Below are 24,148 nucleotides of genomic sequence, written 5' to 3' on the forward strand. Positions count from 1 at the left end.
ATGAAAACTCCTTCAAAAATTTCAATGTGAGTTTTTATCACGTCACTATGACATCAGATAGCTGATAATATGAAACCGCATTTATTTAAAACGGTTAACCTGCTACATTTTTATATATCTAGGTGTACTCTTAACATTTCTGTTGGTTTGATCACTGATTATGTGATAAATTTGAATCAAAATTATACCTGCAACATCTGTCCAATCGTTTATAAAGGCTCTGAGAACTTTTTTAAAACTATTAGCCAATTAGTATTCAAACAATGTTACCATCATCCACTTGCGCCGACGCTGTAACCATAATTCGATTGTTCACAACAGATCTTTGTTGGAATTGAAAATCATTCTTCGATAAATTAAAAACCAATTTATCAATCAAAAATTATTATATTCAATAAAATAATTATACATTTACACTGTAAAAATCTTTATTTTTATTATAAGTATATTTGTTTACATATGTTGACACATATGCATAGAAAAACAACGTTGACATTATAATTTAATTACGATACACAATTAATAATAAAAATATGTACATCATATTGAAATGATTTCCTCGATAGGCATAACCTATGTACAATATATAGTGTCCAGCACTATATTTTAGTGAAACTCTTCAAAAATTAAGAACCTGGTCATACCAAGCACTAGAAGTAGCCTACAGAGAGTGCGATATATTATTAGCATTACCAAAGCTGATAATCATATAAATTGATAAAACAGTAGAAAGATCTTAGTTCAACTGATTGATAAATGGGCAATTTCCATCGACCTCTGAAGTGTTTCACCGACAGTACAACTTTGAGGTGTTTCATTGATTAATTGAAAACGTGCCTGTAACTTTATTTAATACATTTCAAACAAAACTATTGTACATTTATGAATGATATGGCGTAGTTTTGTATAATAATAAATTTTATATTTTATGTAGTTTCAATGTTATAAAATTTCCCATTAGGTATAGATATTAATGTGAAACTACATTCATATATTTGAAAATATGTGACATAATACACTAAATATATAAAAGTAACAATAAAAAATAATCACATTGTGATTCAAACTGATATTATTACAACAAAAATACACAAACAAAATCAATATGAAAATTTACATAAAAATAATTTGTACTTTAATATACTAATCTTCCAATGAAAAAATATAAATTAATAAATACATTCTATGTAAATATATATAATATTTACGCATTTGAGAGATTTTTATAGCAAAAAAAGAAAAAAACAAAATTTTTCGCTCTGTTAAAATAAAAGATTGGCGTAAAATCATACTAAAATAGAATTAAGATTCACATTTGAGCTTAAAATTATGATTTGAACTTTATTTAAATAATTGTATTGCATTCAAAGTTATACACTTATCATATCTCGACACTTAAGCACCAAATCCAACTCACTTATAAGAATTGGAATATCGCCACGGGGAGCACGGAGCCATAGCAGGCCTCTTCACGGTGATCCAACTGTCATCGTCATTATCCATCGGTAAAAAACTATCATCATTTTTGTTCAGAGCCGAGATACCATCCATGGCTGGCAAGTTCTCTGATCGACCAGCCGCCTTAGAAATGACCGAATTCGGTACGAACGACGCGGAAACAATTCGATCGGATACCAATCTCGACCGCTCGTGGAAATTTGAATGTTTCTGAAGTATTGGAGACTTTGTAAAATCCGCATCGAAAGTGGGAATTCTGCTTGATGACGGTTCTCCATAGTTGTGGTGAGACTTTTGATGGAAAACTATTGAACGGTTTTCATAATTATCAAACATAGCTCTAGCTGATGTGCGATCATTTGAAAACATGTGCTGATCTCTCTCGTCTGACCGAATTGTTGATAACGTCTCTCCATGACGATTTTGATTTATATAATTTTCCCGGTTGCCGATTGAGAGTGTGGGTTGTGCCGATGTGTGATCATTTTGATATGCAGTCCGATCTCTTGCATTGTACGACGACAGGTCTTCATAATTCTGGTATTGTTTTTTGTGTAAAGCTAGCGGACGATTTTCGTTATTTTCACGACCGGTGATTGAAAGCGTAGGTTTTACTGATGTGCGATCATTTTGGTACATTTGGCGATCTCTTTCGTCAGACCGCATTGTATTATATCGACCTGTTTGGTACAAATTTCGCACGTCATTCTGAGAAGCGATAAAATTATCTTGAGGCGCAATAGTGCTCACAGAACTGTTCAGGTTTGATTTCTTTGTGAATACACAAACGGATTTGTTATAGTTTGTTGTTGAGTTTGTGTGTGGCATTTGTTGGAGTGGTTGCGGTTTGTTTGAGAAGTTTTGTCGAGACTCGCTCATGAATTGATTGCCGATTGAAATGTCTGCAAAATAAACGAACAATATTTTAATATTAGTAATCATTATACAGATTATACAGTCATGAGCAATGGAAGCATTTGTTTCATTCAAAAATTTACAGTCAATTTTCATTCAATGCAAATTAGCGTTGCTTACTTATTGTATGGAATGTAATTTCAGCTTGAAACTACATATGAAAAATTACAAACGATAACCTATTAATAACAGTGACAATGACAGCTAATTAGCTATTCTTAGAATCCAGCCACATTGGGTGACTTTGTTGCGCGACCAGATCAAATGTATGCAGTTGTGTGGAGCATGCCACACCAGGCAACTCACTGATTGCCCAAGTCGTAAAATCACCTGAACAGCGAGATCGTTGCCGGCGTTCGGTCTGGTCATGATGATTTTATTCCTTGAGCAACCATTGCGATTCCTCAAAATATAGGGTTTTATTGAGAGATTAGTTGATGGTAACTTCATAGAGAAAGAACTAAGAACACGTGCGACTTATCGTCACATATTGAAAACTCTAATTCCACTCACTAAGGCATTAGTGGGCGGATTTTTCGTCGCTTCTGGTTGCCCGAGCTGGATGACCAAGAGTTTGGGCAACAAAGTCGTATTTGTTGCCCAATAAATATAGCGAACAAACCCTGTACGCGGCACCTTTTTCGCGAATTTGGCAATCGAGTTTTCGACCTTAAATACATATTTTAATATTTACTCAAGTAGCCAGATATGGTAATTAACACATGAAGTATTATTTTAAACAATAAAATACATAATAAATCTCATAGTTTTGGCTTAATTGTCAAATAATCATTCTTCATACAATTGAGACGTATCGCCGCCATTGTTCAAGAGACGTGACGTCATATAAACGAGGTTTCAGTATGGTTCCACAAATAACTAATTTTGACTGGTATATATTCATTTTAAGCAAATTGAATAGATGGCATTCAACTCTCAGTAATATATTCAACCAATTTTGAACCTTAAAACAGTTGAAATAGGCGCATATAAGGCTCAAAATCCCGTGCAAAGTTCGGAAATTCTATGGAAGACAGCCGCGCTACAGACTTGTCGCCCAAAGCTTCCATAGAAGACTTTTTTATTATTTCTTTTGGTGTTTTATTTTTCTATTGGTGTTTTATATTGTTTCCATGCAGGTAGGTAGATAGTTTTTACCTTTTCTTTTCATATTAAACAATTAAATATAAATATATTTAAAAGGTATTTGAAAAAATTCGACCGCGTGTGGATTGAACACAGGACCAACATAATTACAACAACTTAACTGTTTGCCCGCGGCCGTCTTCTATGGAAGCTTTGCGCGACAAGTCTGTAGCGCGGCTGTCTTCCATAGAATTTCTGAATTTTGCATGGGATTTTGAGCCTTATATGCGCCTATTTCAACTGTTTTAAGGTTCAAAATTGGTTGAATATATTACTGAGAGTTGAATGCCATCCATTCAATTTGCTTAAAATTCATATATACCAGTCAAAATTAATTTTTTGTGGAACCATACTGAAACCTCGTTTATGTGACGTCACGTCTGTTGAACAATGGCGACGATACGTCTCAATTATATGAAGAATGATTATTTGACAATTAAGCCAATACTACGAGATTTATTGTGTATTTTATTGTTTAAAATAATACTTTGTGTTAATTAACATATCTGGTTACTTGAGTAAATATTAAAATCTGTATTTAAGGTCGAAAACTCGATTGCCAAATTCGCGAAAAAGGTGCCACCGCGTACAGGGCTTGTTCGCTATATTTATTGCCGCGGGCAAAGAGTTCTTATGCCAACACCCATGCGATAATATGTCATCGGGTATAACATTAGTACATATGTATAGTAATTAGCAACGATTAAAAATTATTCCAAAAAGTTATAAATGAAACAACCCCATTCCGCTGCTTAAAACTCAATTTAAAATAAAAATAAATAAATAAAAAAACAAACCATCTCTCATTGAAGTATAGTGAGTCGGTTCAGTGTGTTTCTTCTCATGAATGATTCTCTGTTTCTTCGGCATCGCGATCGGTAATTTGAACACGTCGTCGCAATGATCATCAATGGTGATCCTCGTCTTAGAATACAATCTCACATCGTAGTCTTTCGCCGACGATGGTTGTTTTTCGATTTCATTCTGACACAGATCATTCGTAAACGACATGGTCATTGCTCTGAAATTCATGTGCGGATGTGCGAGGTAATTACCGCCAGGATTCGACATGCCCCTGTAAAAGAACGAAGGCTCCTTTTTCACAATGCGATTTTCCGTCTGCGGGAAATATCTCTGATAGAAATCATCGAAGTTGTCACGCCGAGCGAAGTTGTATTGGTACGGATCGCGTGGAATACTCTGAGAGAATCTGGGAATCTTCTGTTTCGCACAGGCAACCAGTCTACGGTCGTTGTTTGCAGCCGCAGTGTAACCGTATTTGTGTTCTAAAAACGGTCTACGGCTATATTTAACGGAAGCGTTGCGATCGGACTCGCTGGAATTATCAGAATCGGTGGAATCGTCCAATTCGTTTACTCTTTGGATAGCCATGTGGTTGTATTTGGATGAATATTTTCTCGTCAAGTCGTCTATGTCTTTAATATCGTCTAGAAATGAGAATCAATTTGTAAAATTTGTATACATACGATAAGCTCATAGTTCTGCAAAAAGATTAGATTCTCAACTATAAAGGCATGAACGCAGAGAGATGTAATAATAATAGAGGGGCCCTTACGAATAAATAATTGTTGTCAATTTTACGCGGTACGTCACTATAAATACGCTACATCGCACGGAATACAATCGGATCAATTTACTTATAAAAATGTATCCCATTGTGAGTTTTTGAATGTATTGTGCAATTTTTACCGATGCTTGCCCATCTTGCGAGTAATATAAACAAACAGAGAAGTTTTTATCGGACATACGTCGAGCACCAAGCGTCAAATACGACTGATGCTAAAATTATTTAGATCTGTCCGTGGACAGAATGTCACTTGACAACAAAGGAACACCTAAAGCCACTTCTATTAATATTACATTTCTCTGCATGAACGTTTCTGTACAATTTAAAATGTAATACGTATAGGTAGTATATTGTTGCCAATTATCTAATTTTACAAATGTACAGAAACTATCTACCAATATGCAACTTTCAAAATATTGTTCATGTGAGTTGGTTCCTTTTTGCAAAAATATGTCTGCATAAATATAAGAAAAAAATATTTATTACCTTCACGTTCATCATTCTTTTTATTGTATGATCCCTTCTTAGAGGGCTTTTTCCTACAAATATCTTTATTATGTTGCTTTTTATTGTATTTATTTTTATCTGAAACATTATATTTTTGAGTTTTTCTCTTTCTAATATCCATATCGTCTGATTTGGAAGACATACTTGTATTCTTATTTGAGTTTTGAGTTTTTCTTTTTTTGCCGTCTTTTTCATTACTTTTGAAAGATACACTCAAACTTTTATTTGACTTTTGAACTTTCATTTTTTTAATATCTATACTCGTTTTTTTACTAGACCCTGATGATATACTTTTACTAGCAACGGACTTATCAACTTTTTTCTTTCTATTATCCAAGACAGTGATATTCTTTTTTCGATTCAAGTTTTTACTCGTCGATACATCTATTTTCTTATTCCTTTTTTTAATATCCGTTTCTTTCACTCCTTTGCTCACTTTGGATGTGACTTCCTTATTTTTCTGTCGCTTAACTGGTAATTTTTCTTTAACAATTTTAGAAGTTTTAGACGTCAACGCTTTTTTATCTAGTTTAGCCGTTTTTTTTACGACACTTTTTTCACCATTAGATGTAGCACGTTTATTTTTAATTTTGTCTTCGGTGGATTTAGTGATTATTGTATTTGATGCTAGCGAAACGTTAGCTCCATTGGTATTATTGAACATACAATCAGACTCATCAAAGTTTTCACAGTCGGTGTCTTTTGTGCCGTCTTTACCATTAGTTAGCGAATTTTTAGATATGTCGCGGACTACTTGTATATCTTTCAACAAATCCATTATTTCTTTATTCGTATCTCGTTTTTCATCTTTGTTCAGCGCTCTTAAAGAGTAGGTGCTCGATTTGCGCTCACTGGATGTGTTCTTTTGAAGATTGGAAGTATTTTTTTGCATTACAGAAGATTTTGTGTCGGATAAAGTTTTGGTCGGAATGTAAATGTTCACAACTTCTTTCTTTTCTAAAAATGAACTGTCTTGTGTTTTCATACTATCGTTGTCTGTAAAATCAGATTGGATAGAATACAATTTTCTACAATTTGACATACTTTTTTGTTTGTACAATTTCCTTGTAACTATTTTGTCACTGAACGATAATGAATTATTTAATAATGTTTGTATTTGACTTTCAAATATGCTTTTTTCTAATGACATACTAGATATTAAGTTTGTTCTCATTTTTTTTTGTTGTACTTTAATATTTTGATGTGGAGAACATATTTTTCTTTTATTTGTTGTATTTGACGTAGTATCTTTGGAAGCTTTATTTTCTTCATTGGGTTGAGAAAAAATTTTGATTCGTTCTAAAAAAAAATCATTATTAGTTTTAAAATAAAGAGAAAAAGGTTTTGAATTGAAAATTCATATAAAAAATAAGCAAAAACTTGTATTTTTAATTCAATTAAATGTAGTTTTATATTTAAAAGACGAAGTATATATCAAAAGGCTAATTGTATCATTGAAAAAAAATAAAAATTACATTTAAATGCCATGATAGGTCACCTCAAATACTCATGCCGTAATTATAATGACAACGGTGACAATAGGAGTAAGATATTTTCACCAATCTGTGAGGAACCGTATCGCTAACTAAATCAAGTTGGCAAACTCTTGATAAGAAAAGATCAACTAAATGAAAAATAATTAGGGGCTTGAACTCGAGACCTTATAGTCGATATCAGCATATGCTACTCACTCAAAATAACTATATTTTTTGAAGTGGGAAATTTTAAGATTTTTTTTCAATAACCAATAGTTTTACTTAAGTGAATGAAGCTTATTATTTAGCAGTCAATACATGCCAACAAACGATGCAGTCTACGGGTTCTCCGATCAGTAAATTATGCTGAATTATATTATTGACCGGTTTTTATTTCAAGAACGCAACAATACTAGCATATTTACTAAAACGTTATAAACGAGACAATCGATTCAAAACGGAATGTATAGATCATCCGACATATGGCCAACAGATAATGTAGACAAAGCGTAAACAGTAGCTTCATACATCACTTTCATACTATTGATATACTGCACGGATACTCAAGTCCTCAGACGTTTAAAAAGAGAACACGTACGGGAAAACCCGGACCTTTGGTAATCATACTCATTGAGCTACACACTTAAGCATTGACTTACGGACTTCTGCTGGAATATTTGCTTTCTTTTTAGCATTTGGACTTGGAGCACAATTTTGACGATGAGCAATGGATGTCGATCTGATTGGCGTACTGGATGCTGGTCCACCGTTCAAATCCATGCAAAAACTATCAGCTAACCGATTATCTGATGCTGACATGATCTATATATGACATATAAAGATAATCATTAATTTTAGTACGGCGGCAACATATGAAGGATAAATAAAAAGAATGACAGTTGTTACTAGTGACGGGTATAGATTGTAATAAAGCTGTGAATGTTAGATGTGAATTTGTGGAGGTTGATTGTGTGACTCGGTAGGCAAATAATGAAGATACGAAGTAGCTAATATCCAGCATAACAGAAGCGCGGGCGGCAACAACTACAACCGTCAGCGCCAACGGACGTCATTTCAAATGAGCATGGTGCTGCCATTCGAAAAAATATTATTCTTAAAAAAATATTATTATTGTTGCGCTATTATTTATTACAAACATCACTGTGAAATCTACTAAAACCTTAAGTATTTTATTTCATACTGGCTAGTTTTTTAATATACATTTCGGAAATACTTAATGCCGCGTTTTCACTTGTGTCAGTTGCGTGGAGCTTTTGCCTCACATTCACAGGTTTGAATGGTTGCTTTTAATTGAATTCGAGTTTAGTTTGTCATGTCCGCTCTTGGCGCGATATTATTGTAGGGTATTATTGTATTACACTGCAATTATTTGGATCTGACTGCAGGCGCGGCTCGTGCATAGGAACTGCGACGGTGCAGCACCCCCAGAAAAAATACAAAAAAATTACATTTTTATACATTTACAACTTGTGAATATAATTTAAATAAGAATGATTAGATATTTGACATATTCATTATTAATGAGTATGTCAAATATATCTAAATACAAGTTGTAAATGCGATTTTTTTGTAATTTTTCTGGGGGTGCTGCAGCGCCGCAGTTCCTATGCACGAGCCGCCCCTGGATTTGAGGCCATCCTGCGCATTGGTACAAGTAGGTTCTGCATCACTCTTTCCCCGCCATTATAATAAACCAGGTGTGCAATAAAACCACTGTCGTTTCATTCAGTCGTTCCCTATATTATCAGAGAAATATTAAAGGTAAAACATTTTTTTGTACATTTATATATGCTTTCTTCATAATTATTAGATAGAAAAAAGCTGCTCGTGATAATCTATTAAAACTGGTAAACGGATTATTCCGCAAAAAGCGATCACGCGAACGACAATCATTGTTACAAAAATCGCGACTACGGAATATTTGGAACCAAAAATTTTTTTCGTGATTGGATTTCGTGAATTTTTTTCGGTTTTTTCGTGACCAATTTTCGGGTATGACCAGTTTTAGGGTGTGACCAGTTTTAGTGTGACGGGTGATCACGTGTGACCGATCTAGAGCGACCGGTTGTCCTGTGACCGGTTCACATTTGACTAGTACATAATACCGAACCATTTTATTGTTGATCATATGGCTAATATTATAGCTGTTTAGATTTGAATTTTACTGGCTGTGTAGTGTGCAGTGGCCTTGGCGACAGCGTCCTCGTTATTTGGCATTCGCAACAATGGCGTCGTCCCAGTCGGCTGTGTTTGTTTTCCTCACAGAAACTTCTACTTTTACGGTAAATTTGATAAATTCAATACATTTGTCTTTAAAAATTGTTTTTAAACTTCTTAAAACGTTCTATATACAAACTTGAATGATTCTGACATACAAACACTTGCATGACGTCATCTGTCAAACATATGAATGTTTTCACCTAGCATTCTTTACAAAACCTCAATTAGCGCCACATTTTACTATTCATTTGTACTTTTCGTGTAGTGTTTAAATAATAACATTTTTTATTAATTGCTATATCGTAGTAAGTCTGTATGTTATTCATTGATTTCACAACATAATTGTCATTGCTAATTAATAACTCTTTGCCCGCGGCAATAAATATAGCGAACAAGCCCTGTACGCGGCACCTTTTTCGCGAATTTGGCAATCGAGTTTTCGACCTTAAATACAGATTTTAATATTTACTCAAGTAACCAGATATATTAATTAATACATAAAGTATTATTTTAAAAAATAAAATACATAATATATCTCGTAGTTTTGGCTTAATTGTCAAAGAATCATTCTTCATAATTGTATGAAGACGTGACGTCACATAAACGAGGTTTCAGTATGGTTCCACAAAAAACTAATTTTTGACTGATATATATTCATTTTAAGTGAATAGATGGCATTCAACTCTCAGTAATATATCCAATTTTGAACCTTAAAACAGTTGAAATAGGCGTATATAAGGCTCAAAATCCCGTGCAAAGTTCAGAAATTCTATGGAAGACAGCCGCGCTTCAGACTTGTCGCCCATAGCTTCCATAGAAGACGGCCGCGGGCAAACGGTTAAAACAAGTTCATAATGTATATTATATCAATCTGCAGGGAATCCCTATTGAAGACCTATACTGTACTCAAAATGGAAAGAAAATTAATTTAGACAACGAAATCATCAAAGGCGTTCCATTACAATGGGCCGTGAGACTCGTTGGAGGCAAAGGTGGCTTTGGTTCCATGCTTCGGGCGATCGGTGCTCAAATAGAGAAAACAACTAACCGCGAAGCCTGCCGAGATCTTTCTGGACGTCGTCTGCGCGATATCCGTGAAGAACGCCGACTATTGGATTTAGCCGCTTCACAATCTCAACGTGAGGAAATAGCCCGTCAACGCAAAGAAGAGCGTATTAAAAGGTTTGATGTCGTTAAAGAATATATTTAGTTTCACTTATTACATATTTATGTACATATAGTAGTTTGATATATTATTCTGGTTCTTTTTTCAGATTGTGCGCCAAACCAAAGTATGAATTTAATGATGAGAAATATGAAAAATCACGGCGTGGACTAGAAGAGGCAGTAGATGAAGCTGTTGAGCAAGGTAGTCGTGCGGGTCCATCCACATCGGGGGTCAAAGCTGCTCCCAAGCGCAAAAAGCCTGCCAAGCTTTGGTATTTGACCACTTTTCGTATTCATTTTATTTATTTGATTTATTCTTCCTTTTTGATTTAACTTTTTTTTTACTTTGACAGGATCGACGATGACATGTCTGATTTGTCAAGCAGTGAATCTGATAATGAAGATTGTAAAATCAGTTCCGGAGATCAAGCAAGTGAGAGTGATGGCTCTAAGAATGAAGATGAACCAGTTATTAAACATTCCCGTATCGAAGAATCTACAGTTAAAGCGACCCCAATTTCTACTTAATTTTTACAAATGCTTCATATAGTCAATTTCAAACTTCAATGTGTTCAAACTTCAAGTTTTTTTTTTAAATTTAATAATGTTTATAATAAATTTTGTACCATATTAAAAAATATACATAACTACACAATCGAAAAATATTTGATTTAAAATTAGAACTTTTTTCATTTTTAACATGAAAACTCTTCATTTACAATTACTATATTTCTCTAACTGGTTAATGCAAATGTTGAGTAGCAATCACTTTGTATGTAAGGTTTGTTGGGAGCATCGAAAACAAATCAAAGTTTCTATGACGACGATATCGTAATCGTTGAATATATATATTTTTTTTGATTGAAATAAATTAAAAAAAACAAATGAATGTTTACTTATAATATTAGGTTGTTTTGCCTTGTTTAAGCTGTTTATATTACAAATACCGAGCGAAGCCGGGTAGAACCACTAGTATATTATAATTATAAAAAAAAATCTTGGGTATGTTTAAACTGGGTCTACCTCACGGGACCGAAAGTGAAAAGGTCGAAAATCGAAAGATCTTAAGTCGAAAGATCAAAAAAAGGGGGTATGGTAAACAGTACTATGTATATATATAATATATATCAGTGGTATGCAGTGAAATTATCTCTTTTTTTGTCACAGCTTTGTTTAATGTGCCCATGCAGGATACGGGAGGAAAAGCCTGTTCCTCTTGTTCCTGTTGTATCCTGCTCCCGCAAATAAAGTGAGGATGTACGACGGGGGGAAAGAGTATTACCGCACGCCACTGATATATATACCGTTTTTCATATGTATGCATGATAAACGAATATTTTCGACTTTTTCACTAAGAACCATTCCACGAAAAAGTCATTTCAGTTAGCCGTAACTCGAAACCGAACACTCCAGATGACGCACACGTTTTTTTTTGTGTGGGAAACTTCATATAGGAAGAAGACTCACATGCGAGTCTTCGGCCCGTTGAAATAGTTTTACTAAGACTCGTATGTGAATCCACGGTCTGCTGACTTTGTTTTAGCTAAGATTCATATGCAAGTCTTCGGTCGTTAACTTGTTAAGATATATTTTTTAAATTAGAACACAATTTACATCCACACATATGTACATATTTCTAAATAATATCTACTTATTAAATAAAATGTAAATAATAATAAACTTTTGAAAAATCAAAATGTAAAATAATAAAAAGCTTGTAAAAAATAGCACTTTAATGCACATATATATGTTTATATATATATACATATGTATATTCGATTCGATTTTTTTATTACTTATAATAATAGATGCTTTATTATTTATTTTTTATTACTTATAATAATAGATGCTTTATTATTTATTTTCAATATATCACAGCTATTAATAGCGTCATCTGATTTAAGGCATTTGAAGATCATTCGTCATATTTGATTGGTCCGATGTGAAACGGGAAAAATTCTTGCAGTAAACTTTAATCTGAAACGATTCAATAAAAAAAGTCAGTCAATATCTCGTTTGACACCTGTATAAATTTTATTTTTGAAGAAACTTACGACATAAACAGCCAAAAGGGCTCCTAAGATAGCTCCGCATAACACATCCCACCAATGATGACGATGATCAGTTATTCTACTGATTGAGCTAATGATAGCAAATGCTATGGCGCCTAATTGGAGAGTATGTCCTACAAATCTAGGACTATATTCGCACACTCTCTTTTGAATATACCACTATAAATAAATATAGAAAACATTATTGTATCAAACTGTGATTTCGAATGTGCCAAGTGTTTCCACGACATAATGTCGCTGATTTGTGCGGGGACAGAAATGTTAAAATAATAGAAGCATCTTTACCAATACATTGCCTGTGTCATGATAATACGCGTAACGTTTCCATAAGTACAGATACACGCACGGAATAGAACCGGGGTCATCACATATTCACTTTTTTGTGTGCGGGGTCATCACATATTCACGGTGCAAACGATCGACAAGCGCCAGACAGACTGAACCACAGATTAACGACACGTGTACCTTATGCGTGCGCACTGCTCGCACTTACACTAAGCGAAATCTACCCGAAGTCCCGACATACCTACCCTGTATACGTTCTGTGCTTCTGATATTTTAGTTCCGTATTTTGCCTTATTAAACTCGCCAGAAAGATCCAACTCAATTTTAATAATTGCATCTGTGCACATCGAGGGGACGCGACAATTGGTGCAAGGCCAAAATGTTCAACGACAAAATGTACCCGAAAATTAGTGCACTGACAAAATGTACCCGCGACAAAATGTTTAAGCGACAAAATGTTCAAAAATCCTAAATTATCCTATTTTAATGGCAAAAGTAACTTTTTATTGTATTATATTTATCGATGTATATGGTACTTTTTATCGTATAGATCGCGGATGTTATTAAATTATTATAAATTAAAGGTGTTCTCAACCGTACCAACATATACTTATTTAAATTGAACAATTACATTTTAAGCGAATGTCATTGTGACTCATTGAATATCATTTTAAGATGTCATTGAATTAGTATAAATGTCAGGGGTTCTCAACCGTATCCAATATTTACGTATTTAAATTGAAAAAAAAAACTTTCCGAGCGTATGAACTGCAGATTACATTGCATTAGTTTATATGGCAGGGCTTCTCAACCGTCTCCAAAATTTACTTTATTTCAAATGAATAATTTACTTTTTATCGTACACATCGCGGGCGTTATTAAATTAGTATGAATGACAGGGGTTCTCAACCGTATCCAATTTTTTCTTATTTAAATTGAAAAAAAAAATGTTTTTATGCGTATTGCAGATGTCAATGAATTAGTTTAAATGTCAGGGGTTCTAAACCGTATCCAATGTTTACTTATTTAAATTGAAAAAATTACTTTTTAAGCGTATGTCATTGAATTAGTTTAACACCTCTTCTTCGCACCTCTGTGAGGGACAGTACATATAAGATAATTATAAATTTTAGAGTTATTTAGAGTTAAGTAATTAAATGTATTTTTAAAATTAGCTTTATAGCTAAGATAATATATAAATAAATAAACGTTGAACGCCACGTTTTATTTTGATAAAACAGTTCCCAGCCAGCGGTCACGTGTACTTCGAGTTTTAACATTGAGTGTGACCTTAACGGCGTCTCTAAATCAAATTCACATAATTTTTTTCCAAAATTTTGTTTAAAAATGCAATTATTTTATTTCTTCTGCAAATAAGTCTTCTAGTGTACATTCGCAAGCTATATGTATAATGAAAGTTTTTTTTAAACTTAATATTTCATTATACAATTATAAGGCAAGAATATCAATTATTAATTTAGATAAATTTAATGTATTATTTTACAGTCAAGTCTCGAATTACGACTATTCGGATTAACGATGGAGAGATTTTACTTAGTGTTTAGCAAAAAACAAATGTATGAATCGGACATTGTATTGTAGAAAAAAGGAGGTATGTAAAAAAGGCAGACATTAGAAATTTACAGCTAAAATTATTTTTACATACCTCCTTTATGTTTCACATTAATATTGCATCATTTACAATTAACTATTATGCGTAAGGGTTGCATACAAAATTTAATTTTGACATGTAAAAGACAATTAAAATGTAAATGTAAAAAAAATCACGCGCGTTGAATAGAGATGGCAAAACAATAATATATTTTGAAATTAGTTCTATGATTGACAGATGAATTGTCTACACAAATGGACGAAAATATGTAAAAAGACAAATGGGTTATAAAATTTTACTACCCTCATGTTAGAGGCTATTGAATGCATTTTTTTCTTTGCGTAAAACCCTAGGACAATAGGCAAATGGTGGGTTCGAAATCTCTTCAATGTCCTCTTCAACGTCGGTTTGTAGCAATGGAATAATAAATTTTAGCTATTCACAGTTGATAAGCTCGATCACATTTATTATAGAAAAATATACATATATGTATGTAATTAATTTATAATTACTCTGGTATTATAAAGTCCTAATAAGGTTATCAAGTTAACAACACCAAGTTATATATAAAATTTAGTAAGTATCTGTCAACCGGAAGTGGCAGTTTACTTTTGTACGATTTTTCTTCCACTATTTTTTTCGACCCCTTAAACATGTGTTTTCGTCACAAAAAATTCAAGTATAATTCTTGTAGCAATGTGATGAAAAGAAAAAAAAATTATTAAATTTTATAAACCGGAAGTGGGTTTTTTTCTCTTAGAAAGGTTGAAAATGTTGTGCCCACTACTCTGTCCACACCCCTGAACGTATTAAGCTGAAAATTTATATTTCTATCCTTTATGTACTAACTTAGAGCTCGTAGGGTTTTGGTCAGAATTTGTAAACCGGAAGTAGTATTTTTTTTTAAAACAATATTTCATTATTTTATTTTGACCCTTAAAATTATTTTTATTTTCTTGATATTTAATGAGTATAATACTGATAGTGATTTTTAGTAATAAAAAAAATTTGAACAAAATCTGACAACCGGAAGTAGAACTTTTTTTGTTTTGTGCAAGTTTCCATACATTTGCGCTCAATTTGTATCGCTATCATAGTCATCAGTTCAATATCGAATTTTGTTTTGTTATCTTCTTATATTCCTCAAATACATAGATAAAGTCATGGGTTGGTCACACCCGAATTTTTTTTAGTAAAAAAAAACCGAGGGGAGGGTCATAAAAATTAAACACCGACCTGGTTCTTTTTAATTTAGCACTAACAGCATCCTGAGCTTCAATGAATATAGAAAAAACCTTATCTTGCAATATGCAAACCGTACTTGACCAGTTTACGAAAAATTATTTTATAGGCTTTAAAATTATGGCAAATAAGCTAGAACCACAATATTTATCAAGAAGACTATCTTTCAAGCAATGTATTATAATTTTCAACCATAATTAATTTTGTTTTTAAGGTCATTCCGTAGTCCGGTTTTGTGTTACATCGGCATTTTAGGATGGACTGTACATATGTTAATAGATAATTAATATATCAATAATTTATATGAATATTAAAACATGGAAATGTCTACTGTCTTCTTTTTATTATATACTGATAATGATGAATTTTTAAATAATTACATTTATTATTTATTACGTATTCACTCCTTTGTAAATCAAATTCAACTTTTTGCTAATCAAATTCACACGTTGAGAAAAAAAATGCATGGTTAAAATAAAATGATTGTAAATCGAATTTTATTTTTCAGCTCAAAAGAACCTATTGTCTTCGAAGTATTGAAGCGCATATGCTTCGACCAAATCTTTTTCTAGGAATCTTAACATTTTTTATGTAGTTAGGGTTGGTTAAATGATTTTCCCAATGTAATTAACCTTAAAATACATGAGGAAATCATCGACCTTCTGTTGGATTTCTCGTTCTTGTGCCAATAGCCATGGGTTGAGAATTTGGAGGAGTTCCTCCCAGCTTTCGACTACATTTTCTGGAGGAACAAATGCTAATGCCAATACCATTTTTAATTTAATTGCATTTTCCTGATTATCGTAAAATTCAGATAATCCCAATTCCTGGATTTTTCTGTAGGTACTTTGGGACAGATGGAAAAAGCAACCCGTTACTTGCGCATTTGGCCATATGTCAGACGTGAACCTCGTGTAGCTTCCATAGACATATGGAATGTTCGAGACCGAATATTACATAATTATGGAAAAACGGACAACGAAGTGGAAGGCTTCCATATGAAAGTTGGCTATACAATTAGAGCCCAATTTCCAAACCTGTGGAAGTTCTTGAAAGTCCTTCAAGGTCTCCAAGCCAGAACCGAGAAGTTAGTACAAGAACTAAACTCCGGAGTTATTCTCGAAACTGTGTTTACCGAAACACTCTGTTCTGGCAATTTTTCGCATGGACACCTTCTTCGCTTTCAAATACGCAGCAATCAAAGTTTTTTTTCGGCGGAAATATCCCTGCAGCGACCAATTTCTGAAGAATCGATATTGTTAATTTAAAAATTCAAAATTAAATATTAAATCCATCAATTTTATAAAATAAAAACTATTAAACCCATACTTACCCTTAGAACAATCATACAGCAAAAGGTCTCAGCTGAGCATGATCTTTTCAATGTTTGAAAGCATTTGACGCACAATGAACAAAGGCGTACCCTTAGCAGGTATATTACGGGTTTTTTGTACCTAAGTCTGTTTTATTTTGCATACATACAAGATAACTGTATTTTGTACATAGTTAAAGAGAATTACGTTTTTTTACCAATATACAGAAGAAATAACTAAGATAAATTTACAAATAACGAAGTGATGATTAGAACAAACACGTATGTCGCAAAATTCACAAGCGTTCCGTTTTATGCTGCTGGTGGTGTATATATATATATATATATATATATATATATACATATAATTCAATGACATCTGCAATACGATTAAAAAGTTTTTTTTTTTCAATTTAAATACGTAAATATTGGATACGGTTGAGAACCCCTGTCATTTATACTAATTTAATAACGCCCGCGATGTGTACGATAAAAAGTAAATTATTCATTTGAAATAAAGTAGATTTTGGAGACGGTTGATAAGCCCTGCCATATAAACTAATGCAATATAATCTGCAGTTCATACGCTTAGAAAGTTTTTTTTTTCAATTTAAATACGTAAATATTGGATACGGTTGAGAGCCCCTGTCATTTATACTAATTTAATAACGCCCGCGATGTGTACGATAAAAAGTAAATTATTCATTTGAAATAAAGTAAATTTTGGAGACGGTTGATAAGCCCTGCCATATAAACTAATGCAATATAATCTGCAGTTCATACGCTTAGAAAGTTTTTTTTTTCAATTTAAATACGTAAATATTGGATACGGTTGAGAACCCCTGTCATTCATACTCATTTAATAACGCCTGCGATGTGTACGATAAAAAGTAAATTATTCATTTGAAATAAAGAAAATTTTGGAGACGGTTGAGAAGCCCTGCCAAATAAACTAATTCAATGTAATCTGCAGTTCATACGCTTAGAAAGTTTTTTTTTTCAATTTTAATACGTAAATATTGGATACGGTTGAGAACCCTTGTCATTTATACTAATTTAATAACGCCCGCGATGTGTACGATAAAAAGTAAATTATTCATTTGAAATAAAGTAAATTTTGGAGACGGTTGATAAGCCCTGCCATATAAACTAATGCAATGTAATCTGGAGTTCATACGCTTAGAAAGTTTTTTTTTTTCAATTTAAATAAGAAAATATTGGATACGGTTGAGAACCCCTGACATTTATACTAATTTAATAACGCCCGCGATGTGTACGATGAAAAGTATATTATTCATTTGAAATAAAGAAAATTTTGGAGACGGTTGAGAAGCCCTGCCATATAAACTAATGCAATGTAATCTGCAGTTCATACGCTCAGAAAGTTTTTTTTTTCAATTTAAATACGTAAATATTGGATACGGTTGAGAACTCCTGTCATTTATACTAATTTAATAACGCCCGCGATGTGTACGATAAAAAGTAAATTATTCATTTGAAATAAAGTAAATTTTGGAGACGGTTGATAAGCCCTGCCATATAAACTAATGCAATGTAATCTGGAGTTCATACGCTTAGAAAGTTTTTTTTTTCAATTTAAATAAGAAAAAAATTGGATACGGTTGAGAACCCCTGTCATTCATACTAATTTAATAACGCCCGCGATGTGTACGATGAAAAGTAGATTATTCATTTGAAATAAAGAAAATTTTGGAGACGGTTGAGAAGCCCTGCCATATAAACTAATGCAATGTAATCTGCAGTTCACACGCTCAGAAAGTTTTTTTTTTCAATTTAAATAAGAAAATATTGGATACGGTTGAACATTTTGAACATTTTTGAACATTTTGTCGCTTAAACATTTTGTCGCGGGTACATTTTGTCGCGGGTACATTTTGTCGCGGGTACATTTTGTCGCGGGTACATTTTGTCAGTGCACTAATTTTCGGGTACATTTTGTCGTTGAACATTTTGGACTTGCACCAATTGTCGTGTAACCTAAAAATGGATCCCATGTTGTTTATTGTGTGTTTTTGAATGTATTGTGCAATTTTTAACGATGCACTTGCCCATCTTGCGAGTAAAATTAACAAACAATCTGAGATACGTCGAACATCAATCACGACTACACTTCTATTATTATAACATTTCTCTGTGTGCGGACGTTTTGTCGTAGCACCGTGTCAAGTATAATACAATGTTCTATATCGAAACAATTATTATCTGATGAATGGATAAATAAATCGGAATAAAATAGGTGAATAATATGCTGTTTTCAAATTTTAGTTATTATAATAATTATAGTAAGAGTAATTAATATTAGAATACTTACAAACATGAATATTCCAGCATATACGGAAGAAGCAGCATGACCCGAAAGAAAGCTCAATGTAGAACCTCTAGCTACCGAATCTCCATATGCAGTTTGCGTGCATGTAAATTTTGTTACTAACCTTAACCAACCAATAATTTCAATGTATGATTTTTTTTGTATGTAAAATTAAAACTTTTTTGACTCACTCTATAAGATGGCTATCTTGCATACAAACATCTGGTTGACAGCTATCCAAAAAGTCAGGCCTCGGTTCATTAAAAGTGAACTTAATTATGTGAACGATTATAAGGTTAAGAATCAGTACTACAAAATATTCCCAACACCAGCAGCCTGCAATCTTCATCGATTTTTTAATATTTGTTCTTACTGATGAATTGCCGAGAAAGTGATTTATCGCCTCCACTACTATCATCTAAAATTCATAATATTTGGTTTAAAAATTTGTTGAATCAATATGGCAGAAATTGTATAATTATTTTTGGTTGTGGCTATTTGCAGGTATTATACCTGCAAATTATTGGCTATTTGCAGGTACTATATCTGCGACAGGCGCAAAGACTTCTGCGCATGCGCGTGAACTGTCACTGTCAGCGTGTTTACTGTTAAAATTTTGTTTTAAACCTCTTAAAATTTGGTTCGAACTCGTAAAGTGATGTAGAGTAAAACATATAATCCAAATTAGTTAATATTATTAATTGTTAGAAAATTATTATCATATACAACGTATAATACCTACATACAAGTACAAGCCGCGAACTAGCTAAATGATATAAATCTATTATAATAACGTGCGAAATTTATTTGCCTCATGTATAATGAACGATTGATTAAACAAGTCTAGCATACATTAAATGTAAGAAATTATAATCGGATTATAAGTTCACGCGCATGCGCAGAAGGCTTTGCGCCTGTCACAGATATAGTACCTGCAAATAGCCACAACCATTATTTTTTCACTCACCAGGCACATCGGTATTAGAAGTGACATTGTACCAACTGCTGTTGTTGTAACTGTATCACCAGTGTAAGGATATGTTATTTTAGAATCATTGCAATAAAACTTAGGTTGATTTTCAGGTATTACGCCGAATAACAATAGATAAAACACAATACCCACTAAAAACGTTTTTTGAAAATATATTTTTTTTGATTAAAATACTTAATTCATATGTAAATACGTAGAGTTAATTATGAGCGTTACACTTACCGCATATAGCCGCAGAGATGTTGATTAATATAAAAATAACTTTGTGATTTTTGTACGAATAGGCCATGTCTCTGAACTGTTTGATTTCTTTTCTAAAAAATTTAAAGAAATTGAAATTATTATATACTGCTTTATCTTTTTTTTTAAATACTTATAAAAGTGTTCAAGTCAGAATTACTCGTATGGGTACATACATATATATTATATATAGAAATTTGAAAGCCCGGATATCTCTGTAATAGTACAATCTAGACAAACCTATCATATATACAGGGCTTTTTTTTTTAAAAAAAAGGTGCTGGAACTCACTTATTGTTTTTTTTATTAGAAAAGATTGTATCCAAATTATAATTTATAGAACATTCGTTTGAAACATATAAAATGCCGAGAAAAAAGTTGCCGGAACGCCGTTCCACCGCGTTACATGGGAAAAAAAGCCCTGCATAAATGAAGGGTTCGGGGCAAGATAGTGTCAACCATCATTTTGGTCCAAATTTTCCTGAATATGCCATCCTATGTAAAATGATTAATTTACATAGATGGTATTTTCAGGAAAATTTGGACCAAAATTATGGTTGACACTATCTTGCCCCGAGCCCTTCATATATATGTAGATAGTTGATAGATATAGGTTTTTCATTCCAAATTGAACCTTTTTCATTTCAAATTAAACCTTTTTCATTTAAAATTCACATTGAAAAGGGGCCATTTTTAAATGAAAAAGTGTCGATTTTAAATGGAAAAGGGTCAATTTGAAATGAAAAAGTATCAATTTGGAATGAAAAAGGATCAATTTGGAATGAAAAACCTGTAAATAATACTAAATTTTTATGACAAAATTCTAAAAATTGTATATCACCACTGTTTATGGATATAACAACAGCCCGTATCTTATCGTTTTCAAATCTCTAACTTTCGTTCTTGTCTAATAAAAACACCTTTGGCAAACGTATGGCATTTCAAAATATTATATCTCATAATCTAATATACAAACAGAATAAACGTTGAGTCAAATACTACGAATAAAAAAAATGATAAGCGCTCGTACCTTTATAATACTGTACCTAATAGTCATACCTGTTACAGTATTTTTCACGTTGTGTGGATAATAAAACTTAGCAATTTTTCCATAAATTAATAAATACCGAAATATCGCATATATAACAGCTTTGTAATAATAAATAATATTATATACATATGTATGTTGTATATATTGAAACTTACTAATGCTGTGTTTGAATAGGATTAACTTATTAATTGGTATGTGAGATTAAATCTATCGAGTCTTTGTACGCGTTTTATATATTTTTAGAATATACTTCACTTTTCAATAAGGGGAACAGACTCGGAATCGGACATTGGCAACATGTTGCAGTAATTTGGAGAGAATGAACACACTAGAGATGTCCCCAACTCTCCGATGCAGTCTTTTTATACAACTAAGCAGATAATCATGAGATGATTCAAACTGAAGTTCACGTTTATGAACTGTAAATATATTGATATCTTTTATATAAATCGAGTACAAATTTACATTATTTTTTATTGTGATTCAAGATGAGTTGTCTAACAATGATTAGCAATTCAAACAGAGGCACACAAAGGAGTTTGTGATTTCGAACTAAAAATATCTATATAGTTCTTCTTAGTGGAATAAATATTTGTTTAATTTTTAAACCATGGCCGGTTTGTACATTTTAGAATTCCTGATAGATATGTAGGTATTTACTATTATTTACACACAGGGAAGTTATAAATATTTAACAACTTACCAGATGTTCAAATCTATACATATATTATTTACATGGATGTGTGAATATAGTATGAACAAGCGTGCGATTTTCTACAGGAATCCGTAGTTTATAGTTATAATATGTCAAATGTGACACTGAATTTTTATAAATATACCAATACATATCTTTCACTGATAATAATTTGATAAGATAGTGAATCATTTCAAATTAATTAATTTTCATGTAAACATAGAGTGAGTTTTCACTACGAGTTGCCAGGTGTGCTCGGGCTCTTATGGTGGATAATTTAATAACAATTGGTATAGGTCTTCAATTTGTATTGAATAATATTTAAAGAAAAATATACATCATTTATGGCCCATGCGAATTTTGCCCTACTATTTCAATAAAATAGTATTTTTTTTATGTGATTTATTGCATGCATAACGTTAATGTATGTTATAATTTGTTCCATGAATCATTATATGTATTTAATGAAAAAAAAATCATTGAATCTGTAGGTATTAAAATATAATAGACTTGAGATATGTATATTTAGGGCTGCCAGGCGTTTACAGGTTTGTCTCTGTTCTACGCCTATGGTCCCGGCGTCCCGAAGGGATAGCCGTTTCAGATAAATTGCTTGCTGATAATGACACCTCTCATTATTCAGGAATACCTAAATCATTAATCATTAATCGAAATCGCTATAAACGTTTATTTCAAAAACATTGTAAACGAATTCAATTTTTTGGCGTGATGTCAAAAACATTTTCACGTGCCAATTTGCATTGTAACTCATTCATTAAGAGGGCTGTACACCCGAAACCTTAATTCTGTTGCTGTTCCTTTCTTCGATATATATATTGAGTGAATGCGACAATATATATCAATATATATATTGAGTGAATGCGACAGTTTCGCTTCGACCAGATAATACGTATTTTAAATCGACAAAATCGAGGTTTCGTATTCTCCAATTTTCTTCTCAGAAACTGGACCAATGTTTAAAAAAATTTCATCTTCGGTATCAGAAAGATATTTTCTATGCAACTGTGTGCGTATTTTTTTTTAAATCGACCGTTAAATAAGCACGCTGGACTCTTTTCGTGGGTGTAAAAAAGAGGCGATTTTATAGATGTTTGGCGGCTCCTAATTCCTATAAAAAATAACTAATCAAAAAAATAAAACGATAGATGCATCCCAATGGTGGATATCCGTAGCATATTAAAAAATAATTTCTCTAGTGCCATAATTGAGGAAGGGAGAAGTGTAATACGTTTGTATGGACAAGGCGCTGATGTCCAGCCCTCTTAATCTCTTTTATTAATTTGCTGTCATTTTTTTGGAAAAGGATAATTTGAATTTTGAACTCAAATTTTTCTGAGAGCCACAGTTAAACACATTGGAAACCATTAGTATAGAGAATCAAAACCATTAGTCAGTAAATTTCCAAGATTTTGTCGTTAGCAATGACAAAGATGACATTTAGATTAGGATATTTTTGAGTCATGCGAATTTTTAATGACTAATCCATCTTGTGAAACTTGTGTATCATAATTTTTGGAATTCGAATTCGTATTCGTAAAAAAATATATTTATTAATTATTGCTGTGATAATAATTATAATCATTACATATATTGTCTTTTTACAAGTTTTTTCTCATTAAAACACATTATCTTCATGATTTTTTCTAGTAAAAAGGGTATATTTTTTCCCTCGATAAAAGTCCCTGTTTGTAAATGTACTCAATTTATGTACATATTTAATTTTGCGGCATGCATTTATCAATTCATACATTTTCTCCCCACTTGAACACGAAAATCTAAAAATGTTTTAGCCAAGCTTCTCC

The 24,148-nt window shown here is 32.4% G+C and overlaps 2 protein-coding genes across 3 annotated transcripts; one reads left to right on the top strand and one right to left on the bottom strand.

The window, feature by feature from the left end:
- Positions 1-414: 414 nt before the first annotated feature.
- On the bottom strand, positions 415-22,452 carry LOC143921437 (uncharacterized). Of its 2 annotated transcripts, XM_077444744.1 has the most exons (9): positions 22,335-22,452; positions 20,563-20,654; positions 20,317-20,471; positions 19,541-19,767; positions 19,353-19,473; positions 7,749-7,911; positions 5,594-6,913; positions 4,317-4,967; positions 1,403-2,360 (listed from the first exon to the last, which is right to left on the bottom strand). In XM_077444744.1, exons 2-9 carry the CDS (start codon positions 20,627-20,629, stop codon positions 1,414-1,416), a joined length of 3,651 nt encoding a protein of 1,216 aa, XP_077300870.1. In that variant the 5' UTR covers positions 20,630-20,654; positions 22,335-22,452; the 3' UTR covers positions 1,403-1,413. The 2 variants fall into 2 exon arrangements, with proteins under 2 accessions (XP_077300871.1, XP_077300870.1); XM_077444745.1 differs by lacking the exons at positions 19,353-19,473; positions 19,541-19,767; positions 20,317-20,471; positions 20,563-20,654; positions 22,335-22,452 and adding an exon at positions 7,996-8,175 and having other exon boundaries at positions 415-2,360.
- LOC143921442 (splicing regulator SDE2-like) lies at positions 9,263-11,554 on the top strand. Its single transcript, XM_077444756.1, has 4 exons — positions 9,263-9,392; positions 10,208-10,512; positions 10,605-10,769; positions 10,851-11,554. The coding sequence occupies exons 1-4, from the start codon at positions 9,336-9,338 to the stop codon at positions 11,023-11,025; spliced, it is 702 nt and encodes a 233-aa protein (XP_077300882.1). The 5' UTR covers positions 9,263-9,335; the 3' UTR covers positions 11,026-11,554.
- Positions 22,453-24,148: the final 1,696 nt, after the last annotated feature.

This window comes from Arctopsyche grandis, chromosome 13, assembly GCF_051622035.1.
Source record: "Arctopsyche grandis isolate Sample6627 chromosome 13, ASM5162203v2, whole genome shotgun sequence".
NCBI lineage: Eukaryota > Metazoa > Arthropoda > Insecta > Trichoptera > Hydropsychidae > Arctopsyche > Arctopsyche grandis.